This window comes from Arachis ipaensis, chromosome B07, assembly GCF_000816755.2.
Source record: "Arachis ipaensis cultivar K30076 chromosome B07, Araip1.1, whole genome shotgun sequence".
Lineage (NCBI taxonomy): Eukaryota > Viridiplantae > Streptophyta > Magnoliopsida > Fabales > Fabaceae > Arachis > Arachis ipaensis.
The window spans coordinates 23,582,706-23,602,420 of record NC_029791.2 but is presented as its reverse complement, the minus strand read 5'-3'; the positions used below and the strand labels follow the sequence as shown (position 1 = coordinate 23,602,420).

At 32.8% G+C, this 19,715-nt stretch overlaps 1 protein-coding gene across 1 annotated transcript; it reads left to right on the top strand.

The window, feature by feature from the left end:
* LOC107609431 (cinnamoyl-CoA reductase 1) lies at nucleotides 9,082–12,087 on the top strand. The gene is made up of 6 exons (XM_016311411.2): nucleotides 9,082–9,301; nucleotides 9,373–9,569; nucleotides 9,847–10,032; nucleotides 10,341–10,503; nucleotides 10,908–11,094; nucleotides 11,604–12,087. Exons 1-6 carry the CDS (start codon nucleotides 9,211–9,213, stop codon nucleotides 11,746–11,748), a joined length of 969 nt encoding a protein of 322 aa, XP_016166897.1. The 5' UTR covers nucleotides 9,082–9,210; the 3' UTR covers nucleotides 11,749–12,087.

Sequence of the window (19,715 nt, the reverse complement as noted above, 5' to 3'; positions counted from 1 at the left end):
CCTACTTTTTTATAGATGTGCACTTATATTTCACACATCAGCCTATGTTTATTTTGGTTATAATCTTTCTCCTTTACAGGATTGAAAAAAGTTTGCATGTGAGTCACAGGGAGTAGGTAATGTATATCTTTTAACTTGTGGTTCACTCTTCTTTCTCGTTCTCCTTCAAATATCTTTTCTGTTTTTTAATGATTTGCATTTCTGAATTTCGGTTTTTCCTTTTTTATGTTGAGTTTTTTCATAGATGTTTAGAACTTGAGCTATAACTTTTATCTCAATTCATGTCTTTTATTTCTTAATTTTGTGGCATTCAAAAAATTAACTATTAAGGACAAAAACTTCAAATTTGTGTAATATTAGATACTACATTCTTTGTTGTTTTTACTTGGTTGTCCTGAATTCATTTGAAACTTCTTTTGATTAAATTGTATTAGTTATTTAACCATCCTTCGAAAGTCTTGGTTCAAAAATGATTGAGTATGGTTTGATATTTTTTTGGTTATTCTTTCTTGCTTACCCTGGTATTTGGCTACTAGAATTTTTAATGTATTAGCTGAAAAAAAGTTTTGCTAACTAATACTAACAATTAACATACAATTAAAGAAAGAATAGTGTAACTTAGATTTTTTTTTTCTCTTTAATAAAGTCATTTAGTCTTTGTGTATTTGTAGTGTGTATTTGATACTTTTAATTTTTACTTTAATTTATTAAATTTTAATGATCAGAAGTTCAACAAAAAAATAAAGACAAAATTTGTGCATGAAATCCTTAATTTTTAATGTGTGATGATGAACGTAAATTTTTGAAAGTATGAGTTTGTTGAGTTTTCCAATACAAATTGATTGAAATTGAATCTGTGTTAAAAATTAGGATTTTGTGAATAGTTCCTATATAAGATTGTGCGTGAGGATAGAAATAAGCAATCAAGAAACCTTTGATCTTAATATAAGCTCATTCATCGATGCACCAAGTCTGATGCTTTGGTTGTAATCTTTATTATATTGTTATGAATTATCATGAAAAATTTTGGTATCATCTTTAGATTTATTGTTCTTCCATGTGTGAATAATGATGATGGTCCCAATGTAAATATCCATTTTTTTTAACTTTGGATCTATGGGGTGAGTGATGACCTACTACAAATAGGGGAAAGGTTAATTTTCAAACTATGTGTCTTCTATCTAACTTGTTTGAACAGTTTATCTCCGATAACTTCCATCTCTTGAGTAATTGATAAATATTGTCTTTTGTATACATTGGAAAGAAATATTGGTGTTGCCATTTGTCAGTATAATTTTGTATTTTCCATTAATTGATACTTATTTTGATTCACTTGAATTTTAAAGTTAAATTCCATGAACAAGGTATGCAATATAATTTTTACAGTTTTCTCTTTTGGTGTCCCTAATTGTTTGCTACTTCGTCATAACAGCTATTGATTTAGAAATAACATTTCATTGCTTATAAAAAGACATTAGTGGAAGAAGGTTTGCTTCATGATTAATCAATGCATCAAAATTTCTTATAAATATGTTCTTTTTTTGTTCTTTGTTCTAGTTGAAAACATGATCAATATGCAAGTGAATGAAAGAAAAAAATGTTAGATTTTTAAATGTGCATATAAAGAAAATGGTATATACATAATTGGTTGGTTTTTCATTGTGTGAAGTCATAAGTTTTGATTTTGTGTTCTTTGTATTGACCTTTCAAGCATATAAACGAATGAGTTTTGATTTTGTGTACTTTATTCTACAATATGAGAGTTATCAAATTTTTCTTACACTACTAAAAAACTGAAAAACTATCTTTTGAATTACAGTATTTTGTGAAGAGAGAGAGAGACTAATCTAATTATATCACTTACTGTGATAGAATTTTTTTACTATTTAACTCTTAAAATTCTTATTTTAAAAAATTAATATGATAGAAGAAGCTATTCAACTGTCTTTAAGTGATTTGCAAATACAATACAATTAGGGATATAAAACGGAGTGTAAATTTAGATATTACTGATTGTTTTGGTGATATAATTTACAATTTATATATTCTAAGTTTAAGAATTGAGTAGTAAGAGATAATCTAGATTTATGTCTTTTACTATATTTATATTATGTAGCATGACTAAGGTTTTTTTTTAAATTAATTTTATCTTTTTAAGATCTAAACAATAATTATAGAACTATTTTTCTTTTTCACCTTTTATTCTCGTTTGTTTCTGTCTAAAGATATTTTGTTGATTTAGTGATGGTTCTCATATTCCTTTAGAAAAAAAAATTTCTTCCTCCATCTAAATTCTTAATCTGTGGGTAATGCTGTTTCGAGCTTCAAATGATTATTTGGCTGGAAGTGTCTCCAATTTTTGTTTTCAAATCAAGCCATTTGGTATATACGTAATTTGTATAGTTTGAGAATTTGAGTTATTTTTTGTTTAGCTTCTTTAAAATTATTAATGTAAGTTAATTATATATGTGTATTAACTTATTTGTTTCTAAAATAATACAGATTTCTATTAATAACCCAACAAGTGACATTGCATGTTTGAGAGATCCATAATGCAAGGTTATTCCTATAAAATTGTATACTCAATAAGGTATATGAGTAGATATTGATACTAAAGATTACTGTTCAGTTCTTTTGTATAAATGGTATTTTTATTGCAGTGTTTTTCATGTTATTTAGGATGTTATTAATTAGAGTGCCAAATATTCACATAGTCCAAGTGTTAAACATGATAGTGGTCTGCCTACCAGAGATCATCAACAACTTGCCATTCTAAAAAATTCAAATTATAATTTTGATGAGCATATGGACGAATGTGGTGCTTGATGTTTAGTTTTTAGTTTTAATAGCTAGAATATAATTTTTTTTTGTGAGCAATGTGTGAAAAGAATTATTAATAGCTATTGAAAAAGAACCAAATGGTCTATAATAGTTAAAGAGAATATTCAGATAAAACTGTATTACTGGAGATAAGTAAATTATTGTGCAAGCATATTAAGAAATTGACCGACTTCGTCACAAAAAATTTTAACCAAATTGTTATATGTTTTTAAATTTTAAATTATATTATTTTTTCTCCCTTTTCACTCCAAATATATTTAATCATCTTATATTTACATGGTAAGTAAGTTTGTGACAATATTCACAAATGAATAGTCATTATGATCAATTATAACACTAAATTGAATATTCTGTATTCTTATTAGAATCCAAAAATTAAAAGTAAAATTAACTGAAAAAAATATATTTAAGGCCGTGCGAATGTACGGATTATCTACTAGTTTATAAATACAAAAGTCCATTCTTATTTCAATAATAATAATAATAATAATAATAATAATAATAATAATAATAATAATGGATTAAATTAAATTTCTATGTGAATGATTTTAAATTTTTAATGTATTATTTAAAATGTTAATTTTAAGAAAATTGCACCGAGAGAGTACCGAGTTAATTTTTAATTTGGTCTCTAAAATTGGAAGTCAAACTTAATTTGATCTTTAAAATTTTAATGGACTCAAATTAGATGCTAAAATTTATAATCGTAATTCGCATTAATTCTTGAGTTAATTTTATTAATGATGTGTTAATTTAATACATTACCTTACTGTAATTTGAAATTCTCGCTTAAATTGCATATGATTGAGACCTAATAGAACTTTTAGAAAATTGAGTGCTTTTCTTAGAATTTCAATTTTTTAAGAAGCCAATCAAGTTTATAAAAAAATATAGTACATTTTAATTATATGAAATTTAAACGAAAATTTTAAATTTTAACAAATTAACATAGTGGTTGAGTGAAATTAATTCAGAGCTAAAATTAGTTATTTGTTACGATATGGATGTCCATATCCATCTATTCAGCATGATTTATTCTTCCTTTGAAGTTCTATTAGGAAGCACAAATATTAAAGGATATGCGGTGCATGCTTTCCCAATATTTGTAAAGTGAATTTTTTTACTAGTATAAATAGGAGAATAAGGTTGAGGCTTTGATACACAAGCAAGTAATAAGAAATCAATTCTCTCTTTATATTGCAATCAAATACTCTTCTCTTTATATTTCTACTACAATTCTTTCTCTTCTTTTATTTTATAAGTATTTTAAACACTCTTTTCTATTACTCTTTACATATAATATTAATCGCAATATTAATCATATTTATTATATTGAGATAGTAATTATAATACTAGAGTCTTCTATTTATACTTCTTTATTTGATATTTATTTTACAACACGTTATCAGCACGAGACTCTGATCAAATTTTTAGGAAGACTCAGGTAACAAATTTTTATTATGTTGAAGCTCTCTCATCTTGAATTCAATGCTCTTGATATATCTGGAAATAATTATTTATCATGGATATTAGATGCTGAAATCCATCTTGATTCAATGGATCTTGGAGATACCATTAAGGCTGAAAATAATGCATCCCAGAAGGATAAAGCCAAAGCCATGATTTTTCTTCGTCGTCATCTTGACGAAGGATTGAAAAATGAATATCTCACATTAAAAGATCCTGCAGATCTTTGGAAAGACCTTGAAGAAAGGTACAATCATCAAAAGACGGTGATACTTCCTCAAGCCCGATATGTTAGAGAAACTTTTCTCGACCTTCCATACCTCGATTGTGCTCCTGCAGCAGCAGTATCGAGAAAAAGAATTTAAAAATATTCTGAGTTAATTTCTTGCTTTCTTATTGCTGAACGCCAACAATGAGTTGCTCTTAAGAAATCATGAAGCGCGCCCAGCTGGCGCCGCCCCATTTCCTGAAGCAAATGCAGCAAATTATAACTCCAGAAGAGGTAAATGGCAAGGTTTTAATAACAAGAAAAATCATGGAAGGAAAAGGAATTATGTTCAAAACAGAAGATCTCACCAGAAGTGGGATAAAGAAAGAAACAATGGGCAAAGTAAATCAATTGAGGATAAATGCTTCCGTTGTGGTGGAAAGGGCCATTGGTCACGTACCTGTCGTACCCCAAGGCACCTAGTTGATCTTTATCAAGCATCCTTGAAAAATGATGACAAAGGAAAGGAAACAAATTTTGTCTCAAATGATGAAAATTCCACCACTCATTATAACGTATCTAATTTCTTTAAGGATTCTGAAGGAAATATTGGCTATTTGATCAATGATGGAATAGTTTGATATATGTATGTGTTTGAATAATTTCACCGTGCATGTACTTCTACTCATTTTATTATTATTATCATTTGTTTTTTTTTTTTGAAGAAAAATGGCAAGGACATATTCTGAAGATATTTGCCTTGCAGATAAAGTTCACACACTATTCTTAAAAGTAATATATATTTTACCCATCTTGTGCCAAAAGAAGAGTATGTTAATACTATTATTGGCTCAGGCAATGTGATTGAAGGCTCCGAAAGAGCTATAATATTGTTTCCCAGAGGAACAAAATTTATAATAAATAATGTACTATTATCTACAAGTCCCTGAAGAACTTGTTGAGTTTCAAAGATATTCGCCGAAATGGATATCATATTGAGACTATGAATGAGGGAAATCATGAGTATTTATGTATCACAACTCATGATTTAAATAAAAATGTAATATTAGAAAAATTACCCTCACTTTCATCTAGGTTGTATTATACCAAGATTAGTGCAATTGAATCACATGCCACTGTAAACCAGAAGTTTACTAGCCCAAATGAATTCATAACTTGGCATGATAGATTGGGTCATCCGGGAACAACTATGATGAGGAGAATTATTGAAAACTCTCATGGACATTCACTAAAGAACCAGAAGATTCTTAAAACTATTGAATTTTGTTGTACTGCATGTTCTCAAGGAAAGTTAATTTTAAGGCCATCACCAGTAAAGATTGGATTTGAGTCCCCTGAATTCCTAGAAAGGATTCAAGGTGATATATGTGGACCTATTCATCCACCATATGGATCTTTTAGATATTTTATGGTCCTGATAGACGCATCTTCGAGATGGTCTCATGTGTGCTTATTATCTTCTCGCAACCTGGCGTTTGCGAGATTATTGACTCAAATTATTCGATTAAAAGCACAATTTCCAGAAAATCCAATCAAAGCAATTCGCCTTGATAATGCTGGTGAATTTACTTCCCAAGCTTTTGATGCTTATTGTATGGCTAATGGAATAAGTGTTGAACATCCAGTAGCTTATGTTCACACACAAAATGGGTTAGTAGAATCACTTATTAAGCGCCTCCAATTAATTGCTAGACCCTTGCTTATGAGAACAAATCTCCCAACCTCGGTTTGGGGGCATGCAGTTTTACATGCCGCAGCACTTATTCGTTTGAGGTCAACGAGTTATCATCAGTTCTCTCCTATGCAATTAGCTTTTGGCCAGCAGCCAAATGTTTCCCATTTAAGAATATTTGGGTGTGCGATATATGTTCCCATTTCATCACCTAATCGCACCAAAATGGGACTCCAAAGAAAATTGGAGATATATGTTGGATATGATTCTCCCTCTATAGTGAGGTATCTTGAGATACAAACGGGAGATGTATTTAAAGCCCGGTTTGCGGATTGTCATTTTGATGAATCAAAATTTCCAACATTAGGGGGAGAGAATAAGCTTCCTGAAAATGAACTTAATTGGAATGCATCATCGTTGATGCATTTAGATCCTCGGTCAGGGTAATGTGAACTAGAAGTTCAAAAGATTATACATTTGCAAAGAATAGCAAATGAATTGCCTGATGCATTTTCTGATACAAAGAGGATAACCAAATCTTATATACCAGCGGAAAATGCCCCAATTCGAATTGATGTCCCAGTAGGACAAGTAGCCACTGAAGCAAATTCACACCAGAAGCGTGGCAGGGCGGAAAATGCCCCAATTCGAATTGATGTCCCAGTAGGACAAATAGCCACGGAAGCAAATACATGCCAGAAGCGTGGCAGGCCTGTCGGTTCCAAAGATAAAAATCCTCGAAAGAGAAAAGAGGTAAATACGATTCCTGTTGAAAAAGACATAGTAAAGACACCTGCAGTTGTTCAAAATTCTGACATAGTGTTAACGTCAGAAGACGTTCAGGTACCTGAAAATTGTGAAAATGATGAGATCTCAATAAATTATGTCTTTACAGGAGAGAAATGGGAGCGAAATAAGACAATTGTCAATGAAATATTTGCATATAATGTGGCATTAAATATCATGCATGAAAGTAAGAATCTTGAGCCAAGATCAGTCGAAGAGTGTCGACAAAGAAATGATTGGCCAAAATGGAAAGAAGCCATGAAGGCTGAATTAGACTCACTTGCAAAACGTGAAGTCTTTAGACTTGTAGTCCGTACACCTGAAGATGTAAAACCTGTTGGATACCGATGGGTATTTGTGAGAAAACGAAATGAGAAAAATGAAGTTGTGCGCTATAAAGCCCGACTTGTAGCACAAGGTTTTTCACAAAGGCCCGGTATAGATTATGAAGAAACGTATTCCCCTATAGTGAATGCGATAACATTGCGTTATTTGGTCAGTTTATCTGCATATCATAAACTGTATATGCATTTAATGGATGTGGTAACAGCCTATTTATACGGCTCATTAGATCAAGATATCTATATGAAAGTCCCTGAAGGACTAAAGATATCTAAACCATCCAGTGAATATTCACAAGGGTTATACTCAGTCAAATTGCAAAGATCTTTATATGGTCTGAAACAATCTGGACGAATGTGGTATAATCGTCTTACTGAGTATCTGGCCAAAAACGGATTCAAGAATGATGATATCTGTCTATGTATTTTCATAAAGAAAACTGCATCTAGATTCATTATTATTGCTGTGTACGTTGATGATTTAAATATCATTGGAATCCCTGAAGAGATTCCAACAATTATAAAAACTCTAAAAAAAGAGTTTGAGATGAAAGATCTTGGAAAGACTAAATTTTGTCTCGGCCTGCAGATCGAGCATACAAAAAATGGGATCTTTATTCATCAAATGGTGGTACAGCTATATCATGGAGATCCACAAAACAGACGATAGCAGCAACCTCCTCTAATCATGCCGAAATACTAGCGATTCATGAAGCAAGTCACGAGTGTTTTTGGCTCAGGAGTTTGATTCAATATATCCTGTCATCATGTGGACTGATTGATCATAAGATAGCTCCAACTGTCCTGTTTGAAGATAATACAACATGCATTGCTCAACTTAAGGGCGGATACATTAAAGGTGATAGAACAAAGCATATCTCTCCCAAATTCTTCTTCACTCATGATCTTCAAAATCAAGGGACAATTGATGTCCAATAGATCAGTTCAAGTGACAATCTGGCAGATTTATTCACAAAGTCACTCCCAAAATCCTCTTTTGAAAGATTGGTACATGAGATTGGGATGCGCCGATTTCGAGACATTAAATGATGTCGGCAAGAGGGGGAGACTGTACTCTTTTTTCCTTGGTCAGATTTTTTTCCCATTGGATTTTTCTTAACAAGGTTTTTAATGAGGCAGTCCCCATCACTAAAGGATTTTGTACTCTTTTTCCTTCACTAAGATTTTTTCCCACTAGGTTTTTCTTTAGTAAGGTTTTAACGAGGCATAATCCTAAATGGACATCCAAGGGGGAGTGTTACGATATGGATGTCCATATCCATCTACTCAGCATGATTTATTCTTCCTTTGAAGTTCTATTGGGAAGCACAAATATTAAAGGATATGCGGTGCATACTTTCCCAATATTTGTAAAGTGAATCTTTTTACTAGTATAAATAGGAGAATAAGGCTGAGGCCTTGATACACAAGCAAGTAATAAGAAATCAATTCTCTCTTTATGTTGCAATCAAATACTCTTCTCTTTATATTTCTACTACAATTCTTTCTCTTCTTTTATTTTATAAGTATTTTAAACACTCTTTTCTATTACTCTTTACATATAATATTAATAGCAATATTAATCATATTTATTATATTGAGATAGTAATTATAGTACTAAAGTCTTCTATTTATACTTCTTTATTTGATATTTATTTTACAACATTATTAACTTATTATTGTAAATTTTGAAGTTTAAATTGAGTTAATTGTAATTTTAAGAATTAATTTAAGTTGGGTTTTAAATTTCTGGGGCCGAAATCGAGTATTAATTCAGATACCACCTGGCCTAGCGACTGGCGAGAGTCACTGGTGTCACTGTTTTAGTCTCACTGTCAAGTGTGGAAGTGTAAGAGCTAAGAACCACTCGCAGGATGTCGGAGTCGGAGGTTGTTTGCGTCACCGGCGGAAGCGGTTGTATTGGTTCGTGGCTTGTCCACCTCCTCCTCACTCGGGGCACTCGGGGATTATTATTATTATTATTATTATTATTATTATTCTTATTATTATTATTATTATTATTATTATTATTATTATTATTATTATTATTCCGATTGCAGACGATGATACTGAGACGAAGCATCTAGAAGCTCTTGAAGGAGCGTCCACGCGCCTCCGTCTCTTTCAAATCGACCTGCTCCAGTACGAGACCATCGTCGCCGCCGTGCGCGGATGCTCCGGCGTCTTCCACCTCGCTTCACCCTGCATTGTCGACGAAGTCCATGACCCACAGGTACAAGATTGAAAAGGAAAGAAGAAGAAAAAGTCTGTAATTCGGGTACCAAATTTTGAAAATGGCCATAACAATTCAAATTACTTCAGTCTTCAGTTAATTATGTGAAGTGATAGATGGCTATAATTGATACTGTGATTAATTCTGAAATTTCAAGAGCTCAATTTTTATTGACTTGCAGTGATTTGTTCTAAAGATTTTTCGTTGTTCATAGCAGTTTGTTCCTTTCTCTTTGAAATTTGATGCGGGATTTTATTGAGCCACATCTTGGTTGTAGAAGGAGCTTCTGGACCCTGCGATTAGAGGGACAATGAATGTCCTTGAGGCAGCAAAGGAAGCAGGGGTGAAGCGTGTAGTGGTCACGTCGTCTGTCTCGGCGATTACGCCGAGCCCCGGTTGGCCATCTGATGTTGTCAAGACAGAAGATTGTTGGACTGACACTGAATACTGCAAGCAAAAGGGGGTGGGGCTTTCTTGTTCTTTTTTGTGTTCAGTTTTTTGGTGTGAATTAGTAACCTTAGTTCTAGTCTCTTCAATTGTGAGAAATTTATCTATAAATATCTGATTTTCTGTTTTATAGTTATCAAAAGTTGTTCCTGACATTTTATTCTAGTAAGTAGTTAGTTACATTAGTTCGTTACATTTTATTCTTGTTACTCTAATTATGTCTCTACCAAGAACAAAATGAAAACATGTTTGAAGTCAAGAACTATGATGCATAATTTTGAGGCACTGTGAATTTTAGCTTTGTTCTGAAATGATATGGAACAGCTGTGGTATCCACTATCCAAGACTTTAGCTGAGAAAGCTGCTTGGGATTTTGCAAAGGAGAAAGGCTTGGATGTTGTGGTGGTGAATCCCGGAACTGTGATGGGCCCTGTTATTTCACCCAGACTTAATGCTAGTATGATCATGCTTGTTCGCCTTCTTGAAGGTATATAACTATATATATCATTATATACTGTTGCTTACTGAACTTGATTGTTTTCCAAGTCATCATGTATTGTTGTGCTATGGAACAGAATGAGTACCTTTGATCTTGACTTAAGCGCATTTGATTTCCTTTCTACAATTTTCTATGTTAAAATCGGCCATGCAAAATTGGGAAGTCATTTCACATAATGAGTACCTTTGATCGTTTCCAGGAATGTTGGCTAGAAGCCTAGAACATTATAGAAAGCTCTGCTGTGGCACAAAATAGACAACTTTTAGAACTCAATGCTGTCATATAATGCCCTGTATATAGAGAACACTTTGATTATGCCAAAACCGTTGTAAGAATTTTGGCTTGACCGAGTCTAACTATAATTTGATTTCGCCCATTACTCGCTGTTGCAGGGTGTGATGAAACATATGAGAACTTTTTTATGGGATCAGTCCACTTTAAGGATGTAGCTTTAGCACATATTATGGTGTATGAGAACAAAACAGCAACCGGTAGGCATTTGTGTGTAGAAGCCATCTCTCACTATGGCGACTTTGTGGCGAAAGTTGCGGAGCTTTATCCACAGTACAATGTGCCTAAGTAAGTAAACCGCACTTTGCTGATTAGCTAGGTTGTGGAATTTTATACAAGTCCTGAACTATACTTTTGTTGTACGCTGCATCCTGCATAGGTTTTTGTTGCATTGAATGGTGCGTTTCATACACCTTTGGAGTACTTCGCAAACATGTATAATGCAGCAGTTGTTAGTAAATTAGATTTGGACTTGAAGCTCAGTGTATTTTGTAGACTGGCTGGGCTTTAATCTTAGTCTTAATTAAAATATAAGGTTAAGGATTTTACAACTTTTGTATTTCTAATTTTACAGGTTAAAAACTGATTGTACTAAGAAGCTAGTTAAAAGCATATTTCTTAAAGCTTTGGATTAAAACTGTATGCAAATACATGAAAAGTGGTTTATTTTACTGAAATTGTGATATTTTCTAATTATTGGAAAAACAATGCACCCTTGCCTTGATCTAGAGCTGTTAGCAATTATATTTATATAATCCAGAACTTGCTCATGGTATTTGTGTCATTTTCCTTTGAAGGATCCCAAGAGATACCCAACCAGGATTGTTGAGGGCAAAGGATGGATCGAAGAAACTCATGGATCTGGGTTTGGAATTTATTCCCATGGAGAAAATTATCAAGGATGCTGTAGAGAGTTTGAAGAGCAAAGGGTTCATTTCTTGAATGATTGCTGCTTCTGTTATTTGAAACTTGAGATATAACTACAAGTGATGATTGCATATGGTTCTGTAACATATAGTCTTTTTTCCAGGATACATTTGCCAAGTTTAGCTGAATTCTCTTGAATGTTCTCTCTGGTAATAGTTATTAATAAATTTGATAGGGAGGGGATTGAGGACTTAAAATTTTAGTTTGCTGGTTGTCTCGTACATAAAAATAAAATAAAATAAAATAAAAGATAAAAGGAAGGTGTAAATATATATATGATACAAAAGAAAGATATAGACTAGTAGAAAATTAAAGGAAGGGATCCTTATGGTGTGGAACATGGGGTTGGTGATGCATAAGAGATGTTTGAGAACTTTGACATTAATTAGTTTCATAGATTTATCATATTCAAGTGTTATTCTACAAGATGTGGATGTCTTTTAACTGTATGTATCTTTACACTTATATATCTCATGTAACTTGTAATTATTAATTAATGTCTAATTAAATTTCCATTTGTTTATTCCTAAGGAACAATCTCCAATACCCCCTTTAATGGACTTTTTTTCCATCCCTAGTCAAAAAACTATTTTTAAGCGTGACACAAAATTCTCTTAATTTAATTTTGATAAGTGTAAAATAATTTTATATGTATATTTAATTACATAACATCACAATAGTAAAATAACAACCCTGAGTGTTTGAATAGTCATTAGTATTTGATGGAGAGACAGAGACGAAAAGACTGAGAATGAGAGACAGAAACTAATAAGAGACAGAAATTGAAATAAATCTTAGTATTCTGTTTGGTGTAAAATGGGAGACAGAAATTGAAATAAGAATGAAACTCTAATTTAATTTGTACAAAGGCTAAAATTGAAATTAATTTATTGAAATGAGGATATTTTAGGTATAAAATGTTATTAAAGTTTTAGTCTCCATCTCTAAAAATTTTAGTCTCTTGTGTCCCTACTTTTTGGAGGTACTGAAATACTGAAATTTTAGTACCAATCTCTGAGCCAACAAACATGATACTGAGTCTCAGTCTCTTAGTATCTGTCTCAGTACCTCAAAACAAACGCTATCTTAACAAATATGATTGTACGACTGTATAAAACGAAAATAATTATTTTTTTATTAATTATATGAATAATTATCTAACATAATAGATATGAGGCTAATTTGTTTTAATATGAAAATAATGTGTGTGTTACGCTGGGTTATGGAGATTAAGGGGGTAATATACTGTTGTGGTGGCAGTATTTTTTTGAATTGATGGTGAAGAAATTGGACCGTCTAATTTCTTTGAGGGGAGAGAGAGAGAGAAGAACACAAATCGAACGGTCTGATTTGTGAGGAGCAAGCAACGTTCAACATTTTGTATGTAGAAATTGGACCCACCGATTTCATACATTTGAGTTCTTTAAAAAATTCGAATCAGTAAAAAGGCGGTCGGACCATCCGATTTGTTTAGTTATATATATACACTAGCTTAGCTTAAGTCTCCACTTTTTCTTCGTCTTTCAATTTCCAGCTTTTGAAACTCGTTTTCTCTGTTCTTCCTCTCCATTGCTTCAAAAAAAATAATACCAAAGTTGAAAGTGTTCAATGTAAATATATTATCATAGATGATAGAGTTATGTTAAAAGTATATTATCATAGACAAATTCTGTTATAAACATCTGAAGGAGTGAAATTTGTATGTGAGAATCCATTAAATAGTATTATTCCATTCACATTGTCATTTGAAGAACTAAAGGGTGTGATTTGTGAGAAAATGGATTCTCAAATATCTAAGAAAGTGTCGTGTATTTTGTATAAATATCATATATCTGTGTTTGGGGGTTCGTTCAATTTCAAACCAAATATGTAACCGATGAAGCGAGCATGGAAGAAATATTTTCATTGTATATTAAAACTCGGTCCCATATATCGTTCATCGAGCTATATATTGAGTTTGAGCAATCTGAAACGAACCGAGATATTGAATTGGAAGATTATAATAGTGATAGCGAGGAGGAGTTTGAAAGTAACTATGAGGTCGTTGATCCGGATGTAGATGAAGATCAAGTTGATGACACTATGGAGGCAGATGTGGTAAATGTGGCAAATTCACTAGCAAACCAGCATTCGTTTGAGGAGCCTACTTTCATGCGCTAGTTGGACTTGGATGTCATGCATGCACCAGAATTTTCTCAATATATAAATGCAGGTATGTAATTTGTGCATTTGTATGATAGATTAATATTATAAATCAATTAGGGTATAGGACTAACATATGTGATCTGTGAAATTTAATTTATTAAATAGCATTGGATAACTTATTTATTTAGTTGAAAAATAGGATATTTACCTGTTGATGTATATTTAGTAATTGTTTATGTATATTTTTTAATTTAGTAAATAGCATTTGATTACTTATTTATATTCATATTTGGATAATGACAAATATTGAATTATAATTTATGATTTATACATAGATTTTATGATTTAATAGTTATTTATTTAGCTAAAATATTTAATAGTTATTTATAAATAGATTTTAACGGTTAAGACTTAAAGAGATGTATTTAATAATTATTTATCAAAATATATATTTTGTGTGGTGTGATTGTAGTAGAGTTTCCTGTTATGATGGATGGTGAATTTACTATGGAAATGGAATTCAGTTCTAGGGAGGCAGTGATTAAGAGCAAGAAATAGTAGACAAATCCAAGCTCAGGTAAGCAAAAGTGTTATTGGACTATCAATCTCCTTGCAGTCGACACGAGATGCCTACACAATGCTCTATACAGATGTGCCAGGCATGTTGATCCCCAACTAAATTGTACGATCCCAGGAAAGTTACGGAACAACGGCAAAAACTTCCAATGAACCGCTGCTCCAAACTTGTCTACAAACAGAATGGTCCCAAATAATAATATTATGTGACACTTTACGTACATCTGAATGTGAATATCATCAGTCAAGACTAAACGATCTTTCAATCCCCGAAACCATGTCAACTTTATGAAGCTTCATCTACAATCTGTCTTCCTAGGTGCAACACTAAACTGGTGCAAGCATTCGGTCTCTAAGGCTTCATAACAACTCAAGGTCGGTCCTGTAACTGGAAGACCATTTGCCGGAAGATCAAGAATTATCGTCACATCCTCTAATATCACAGCACACTCACCAACTGAAAAAATGAAATGTGTGAGTCTCAGGCTGCCATCCTCGATTAGAGCATTAATCAGTGTTGACTGACATTGGATGACTCCAATTTAGAAAACGTGATAAAAACTAGTCTCTCATAAATGTCCCTCAACAATTGAATTGTACGGATCCGACAGCATTAAGTGGTCACATGTCAACATCCGTAAACCCTACAAAACGTAACCACATATTACATTAAATAAAGATAAACATAATTAGTTAATAAATAAAACTTAACGATATCACATTTTCATTATAGATAAGCAGTATAATATAATTATATTAACAATTATATTATTAACTATTTAAAACATACTAAATCTATTTTACAAAAATTCAACATTCATATTTATCAGCTTCTAACAATAATTAATAAAACTTAAAATAAATCTAACTACACATTCATGTAATTTTGTATCCAAGTCCATCCAAGCTGACCCAACACCAAAAAATTCCAATACCATTAAATGAGCATATATTACACGCGCCCCAAACCCCTCAAAAAGTTAACATTCATTCGCGCTTCATTATGAAAAAACGTTCCTTCTCCAACCTTGAAACCGCAATTGAAGAACTTCGAATCACTCTCAAAATCTCTCAAACTTCACTCATATTCTCTGCGAAAACCACTACTAGAGAAGAATCGTGAGAAGATTTCGAAAGGAAGAAGCAAAAGCAAACGAAAACAAGAACAAATACTGTGAAAGGTATGAGAAAAACTACTGTTCATTTAAAATCTCGCGATCTCGCATTTCTCCTAGTTGCATTTTAGGTTTACTGGATTGAGTTGCTTCATTTAGTAAATCGACTTATTCTGAATCAATTTTTTTTGCGTAACTAGGGCATAGGAATGGAAATGTGTTCTTAGTTTCATTCAGTTAAGTGGAGTTGGTCATTTTGATTCACTTGATCGTTAGTGTGTTCAATTGAGTCCTTTTGCATGCAAAAATGCTTTTGTTGCTAATTGAATGTTTATCACATTTTATTTACAGCATGAATGGTGTTCTGTTTAGTGGGCTTGGTTATTTTCATTTACTTGATTGTTAGTGTGTTTAATTGAGTCATTTTGCATGCAGAAATATTTTTCTTGATGATTGAATGCCTATCACATTTTATTCAGCACATGAATGGCGTTCGATTTAGTGGAGTTAGTTATTTTCATTCACTTGATTGTTAAAGTGTTCAGCTGAGTCCTTTTGCATTCAGAAATGCTTTGTTGCTGATTGAATGTCTATCATGTTTTATTCAGTACATGAATGGCGTTCGGTTCAGTGGAGTTGGTTATTTTCATTCACTTGATTGTTAGCATCTTCAGTTGCGTCTTTTGGCAGACAGAAATATTTTTCTTGATGATAGAATATTTGCCACGTTTTATTCAGAACATGAATGGTGTTCAGTTCAGTGAAGTTGGCTATTTTCAGTCACTTGATTGTTAGTGCGTTCAATTAGGTCCTTTTGCATGCAAAAATAATTTTCTTGCTGATTGAATGTTTATCACATTTTATTCAAAACATGAATTGTGTTCAGTTCAGTGGAGTTGCTAATTTTGATTCACTTGATTGTTAGTGTGTTTAGCTAGGTTCTTTTGCATGCAGAAATACTTTTCTAGCTGTTTCATTATTTATCATGTTTTATTCAGTACATCAAGGGAGTTCGGTTCAGTGGGCTGGGACATTTTTATTCCCTTGATTAAAATATGCATGCTTGTGCTTGTCGGTGTATTGAGTGAAGTATTGACCAAATTTTTTTGTCCTTACAGCAAAAATGAAGAAGACAATGGTGACAAAGAAGGAGAAGCCACGCTATAACCTAAGCATATGCACACATTAAATATATTTATCTGCTTTCATTCGAATAAAATCTATTTTGTATTATAAATATATCGTGACATTCTATTTCGAAACCTTACAGAAAACTCACGATTGCAGATGCCAGACAAAGGCAATAGCGAAGGTGTTTAAGGAAATGAGTCAGGAAAAGAAAGATATTGTTGAAAAAATGGGATTCGGTGCCCTGGCACATGTCTCGGAAATGAACGTCTCTCACAGCCTCTTGAGAGTTTTGATTGCTTGCTATGATGACTATCATGGATGTCTGAAAACTCTCCATGGAAAAATATACATAACACCTAGCAAGATAGTAGCTGCGCTGGACATAAACTATGGCGGTAATACACTTTTCACTTTCTGCTTATTTTCGGTTCACTGCTTCCTTTAATTTCAGTTCATTTGGGTACAAAAAATTAAACTGAGCCTTTTTGGGTGATTTTTTGATATTAAAATATTGTAGGGAATCATTTTCTTGAAAAGGTTGAGTATGACAGCCTAAATAAGGCAGACAAGGCAATAATTGATAGGCTTAAATGTGTTACATTGGCGTCTTTGACAAAGTCTGTCCTCGATATGAGTGTTGAAGGGGAGGAGAACCGGCAGAAATTCCGGAGGACTTTTGTTGTCTTCGTACAGAAGTGCTTCTTGCTGCCGACGACAGTAAGCATGGCCTCCCCGATCCATAAGCTGCATGCCCTTTGTGTGGACAACATCCGACAGTGAGATTGGGCAAATCATGTGCTCAGCTTCTTGAGGAAGGAAATCAAAAACAAGAGAAAGAGAAAGAAACAATCCGTTGACGGCTATGTTTTTGTTTTGATGCTAATTTATTTCCATGAAACCAATTTTCCTCGCTTGGATGCACCTAATGCTCCCGGGCCACCGTGGGTGGCCCACTGGACAAAGAAGATAATGCTCGACCGGGTTTCTCAGGAAGCAACCGACATAATGGTAAATTAAACAAAAATTTTCCCCTGAAATTTTGTTTCAAATGCTTCTAAAATACTCTGCTAACTAAATAAGATTGTGTTTTAGGTTATAATTAATTTATTTATCTCCTAGTTGTGTTTTAGGTTTATTGGATTGAGTTGCTTCATTTATTAGCTCGACTTGTTCTGATTCCATTTTTTTTCGCGTAACTAGATCTTGGAATGAAATGTGTTCTTATTTTCTTTCTGTTCAGTGGAGTTTCTAATTTTGATTCACTTGATTGCTAGTGTGTTCATTTGAATCCTTGTGCATGTAGAAATATTGTTCTTGATGATTAAATGTTTATCACGTTTTCTTCAACACATGAATGTTGTTCAGTTTAGTGGAGTTTCTCATTTTGATTCACCTAATTGTTAGTATGTTCAGTTAAGTCCTTGTGTATGCAGAAATGTTTTTATTATAATTAAATGTTTATCACGTTTTATGCAGCACATGAATGTCGTTCGGTTCAGTGGAGTTGCTCATCTTGATTCACCTTATTATTAGTGTGTTCAATTGAGTCCTTGTGCATGCAGAAATATTTTTCTTAATCATTGAATGTTTATCACGTATTATTCAGCACATGAATGGTATTCGGTTCAGTGTATTTGCTCATTTTGACTCACGTGACTGTTAGCATATTTGCTCGTTTCAGATGCTTCTAAAATACTCTGCTAACTAAATAAGTTTGTGGTTTAGGGACTTCTGTATAGAAAGCAAATAAAGGAGGAAAAAACAAAAAGAAAGAAGGTGGAGACGAAACCAATTTTTTTGAAGGGGAAAGAGAAAGGAAAAGGGATGAAAAAAGGAAAGAAAATTATTGTTCTGGATTCTTCTTCGGAAGAAGACACTTTTTTCCGAATCTGAATCTAAATTTGAATCCGACAAAATACCGCCAACCAAAAGAACAAGACAATAGAGGCTGGTGAAAAAATAACAAATTGTTCCAACAGATTCGGAAACAACAAGTGAATCTCAAAACCAGAGCAGTTCGACGGATTCAGAAAGCCGAACTGAATCAAAAAACTAGTAAGTTTTGGAAATGCCTATTTTCAGCTAATTGCTGTCTCTGTCTGATGTTAATTGCTATTTGTTTAAAATTTTTCTTATGCGCTGGTTCTTATGTATCAGAGAGAAGAAGAATAAATTAAAAGAAGAGAGACAAAAAAAAAAAAAAGAAAACAACCAGAGAAGGTGGTTGAAAAACAAAGCAAAAAAAAAAGAAGCTTGTGCCAACAGATTCCGAGAGCACAAGTGAAATTGAAAATCAGTAAGTTTGAAAATTGATTGTTTTTGGTTCAGTGCTGTGATTGTATAATGTTCATCTGGTTTGGTTTTGCTTCTATTTGTTGAAAATTATTTATGTGTGCTTGTTAAGTAAATTACGGGTGTGCTATTTGTCTCTGGTATAAATTCGATGTGTTTGTGTATGTTGCAGAGAAAAAAATCAGAAAAACACCCACAGTGAAAAGAAAACAACCGGAGAGGGTGGCCAAAAAACAAACCAAATCAAGTAAGATTGTTCTGACAGATTCAGAGAGCAAAACTAAATCTGAAAAGGAGTAAGTTTCTAAAATTATTTCAGTAAGCAAAACTAAATTATTGATGCTTTCATTTTAGGTTCTTTGGTACTTATTTTATGATTTTTTTTAGAAGTGAACAAGTAAAGGACAACGCTGCCGAAAGAAGAAGACAGGCTTTGCAACTGTTAAAAGAAAAGCGATCAAAGAGAAAAAATGATAGAGCTAAAAATAAAAATGTTGCTCCGGATGACTTTGACTCCACAGAGGCCCAAAATAATTTCTCTGAGACGTAAGATTTGGTTCCTTATATCGAGTTCTTTTTCTTTGTTTGCTAACTTTGCTAAAACCTCTTGTTACTGGATTTACTGAATAATATTGATTTTCTTGCTTAGACTGCCGACTGTAAATTTGGACAACGAGGCTTTAGAAACTCATATGAGCTCCACACCGTCTGTAAATGCACTGG

Coding starts and splice junctions, on each gene's coding strand:
- LOC107609431 (XM_016311411.2), top strand. CDS start 9,211: ATGTCGGAGTCGGAGGTTGTTTGCGTCACCGGCGGAAGCGGTTGTATT. Junction 9,570..9,846: donor ACGAAGTCCATGACCCACAG/GTACAAGATTGA, acceptor TCTTGGTTGTAG/AAGGAGCTTCTGGACCCTGC. Junction 11,095..11,603: donor CCACAGTACAATGTGCCTAA/GTAAGTAAACCG, acceptor TTTCCTTTGAAG/GATCCCAAGAGATACCCAAC.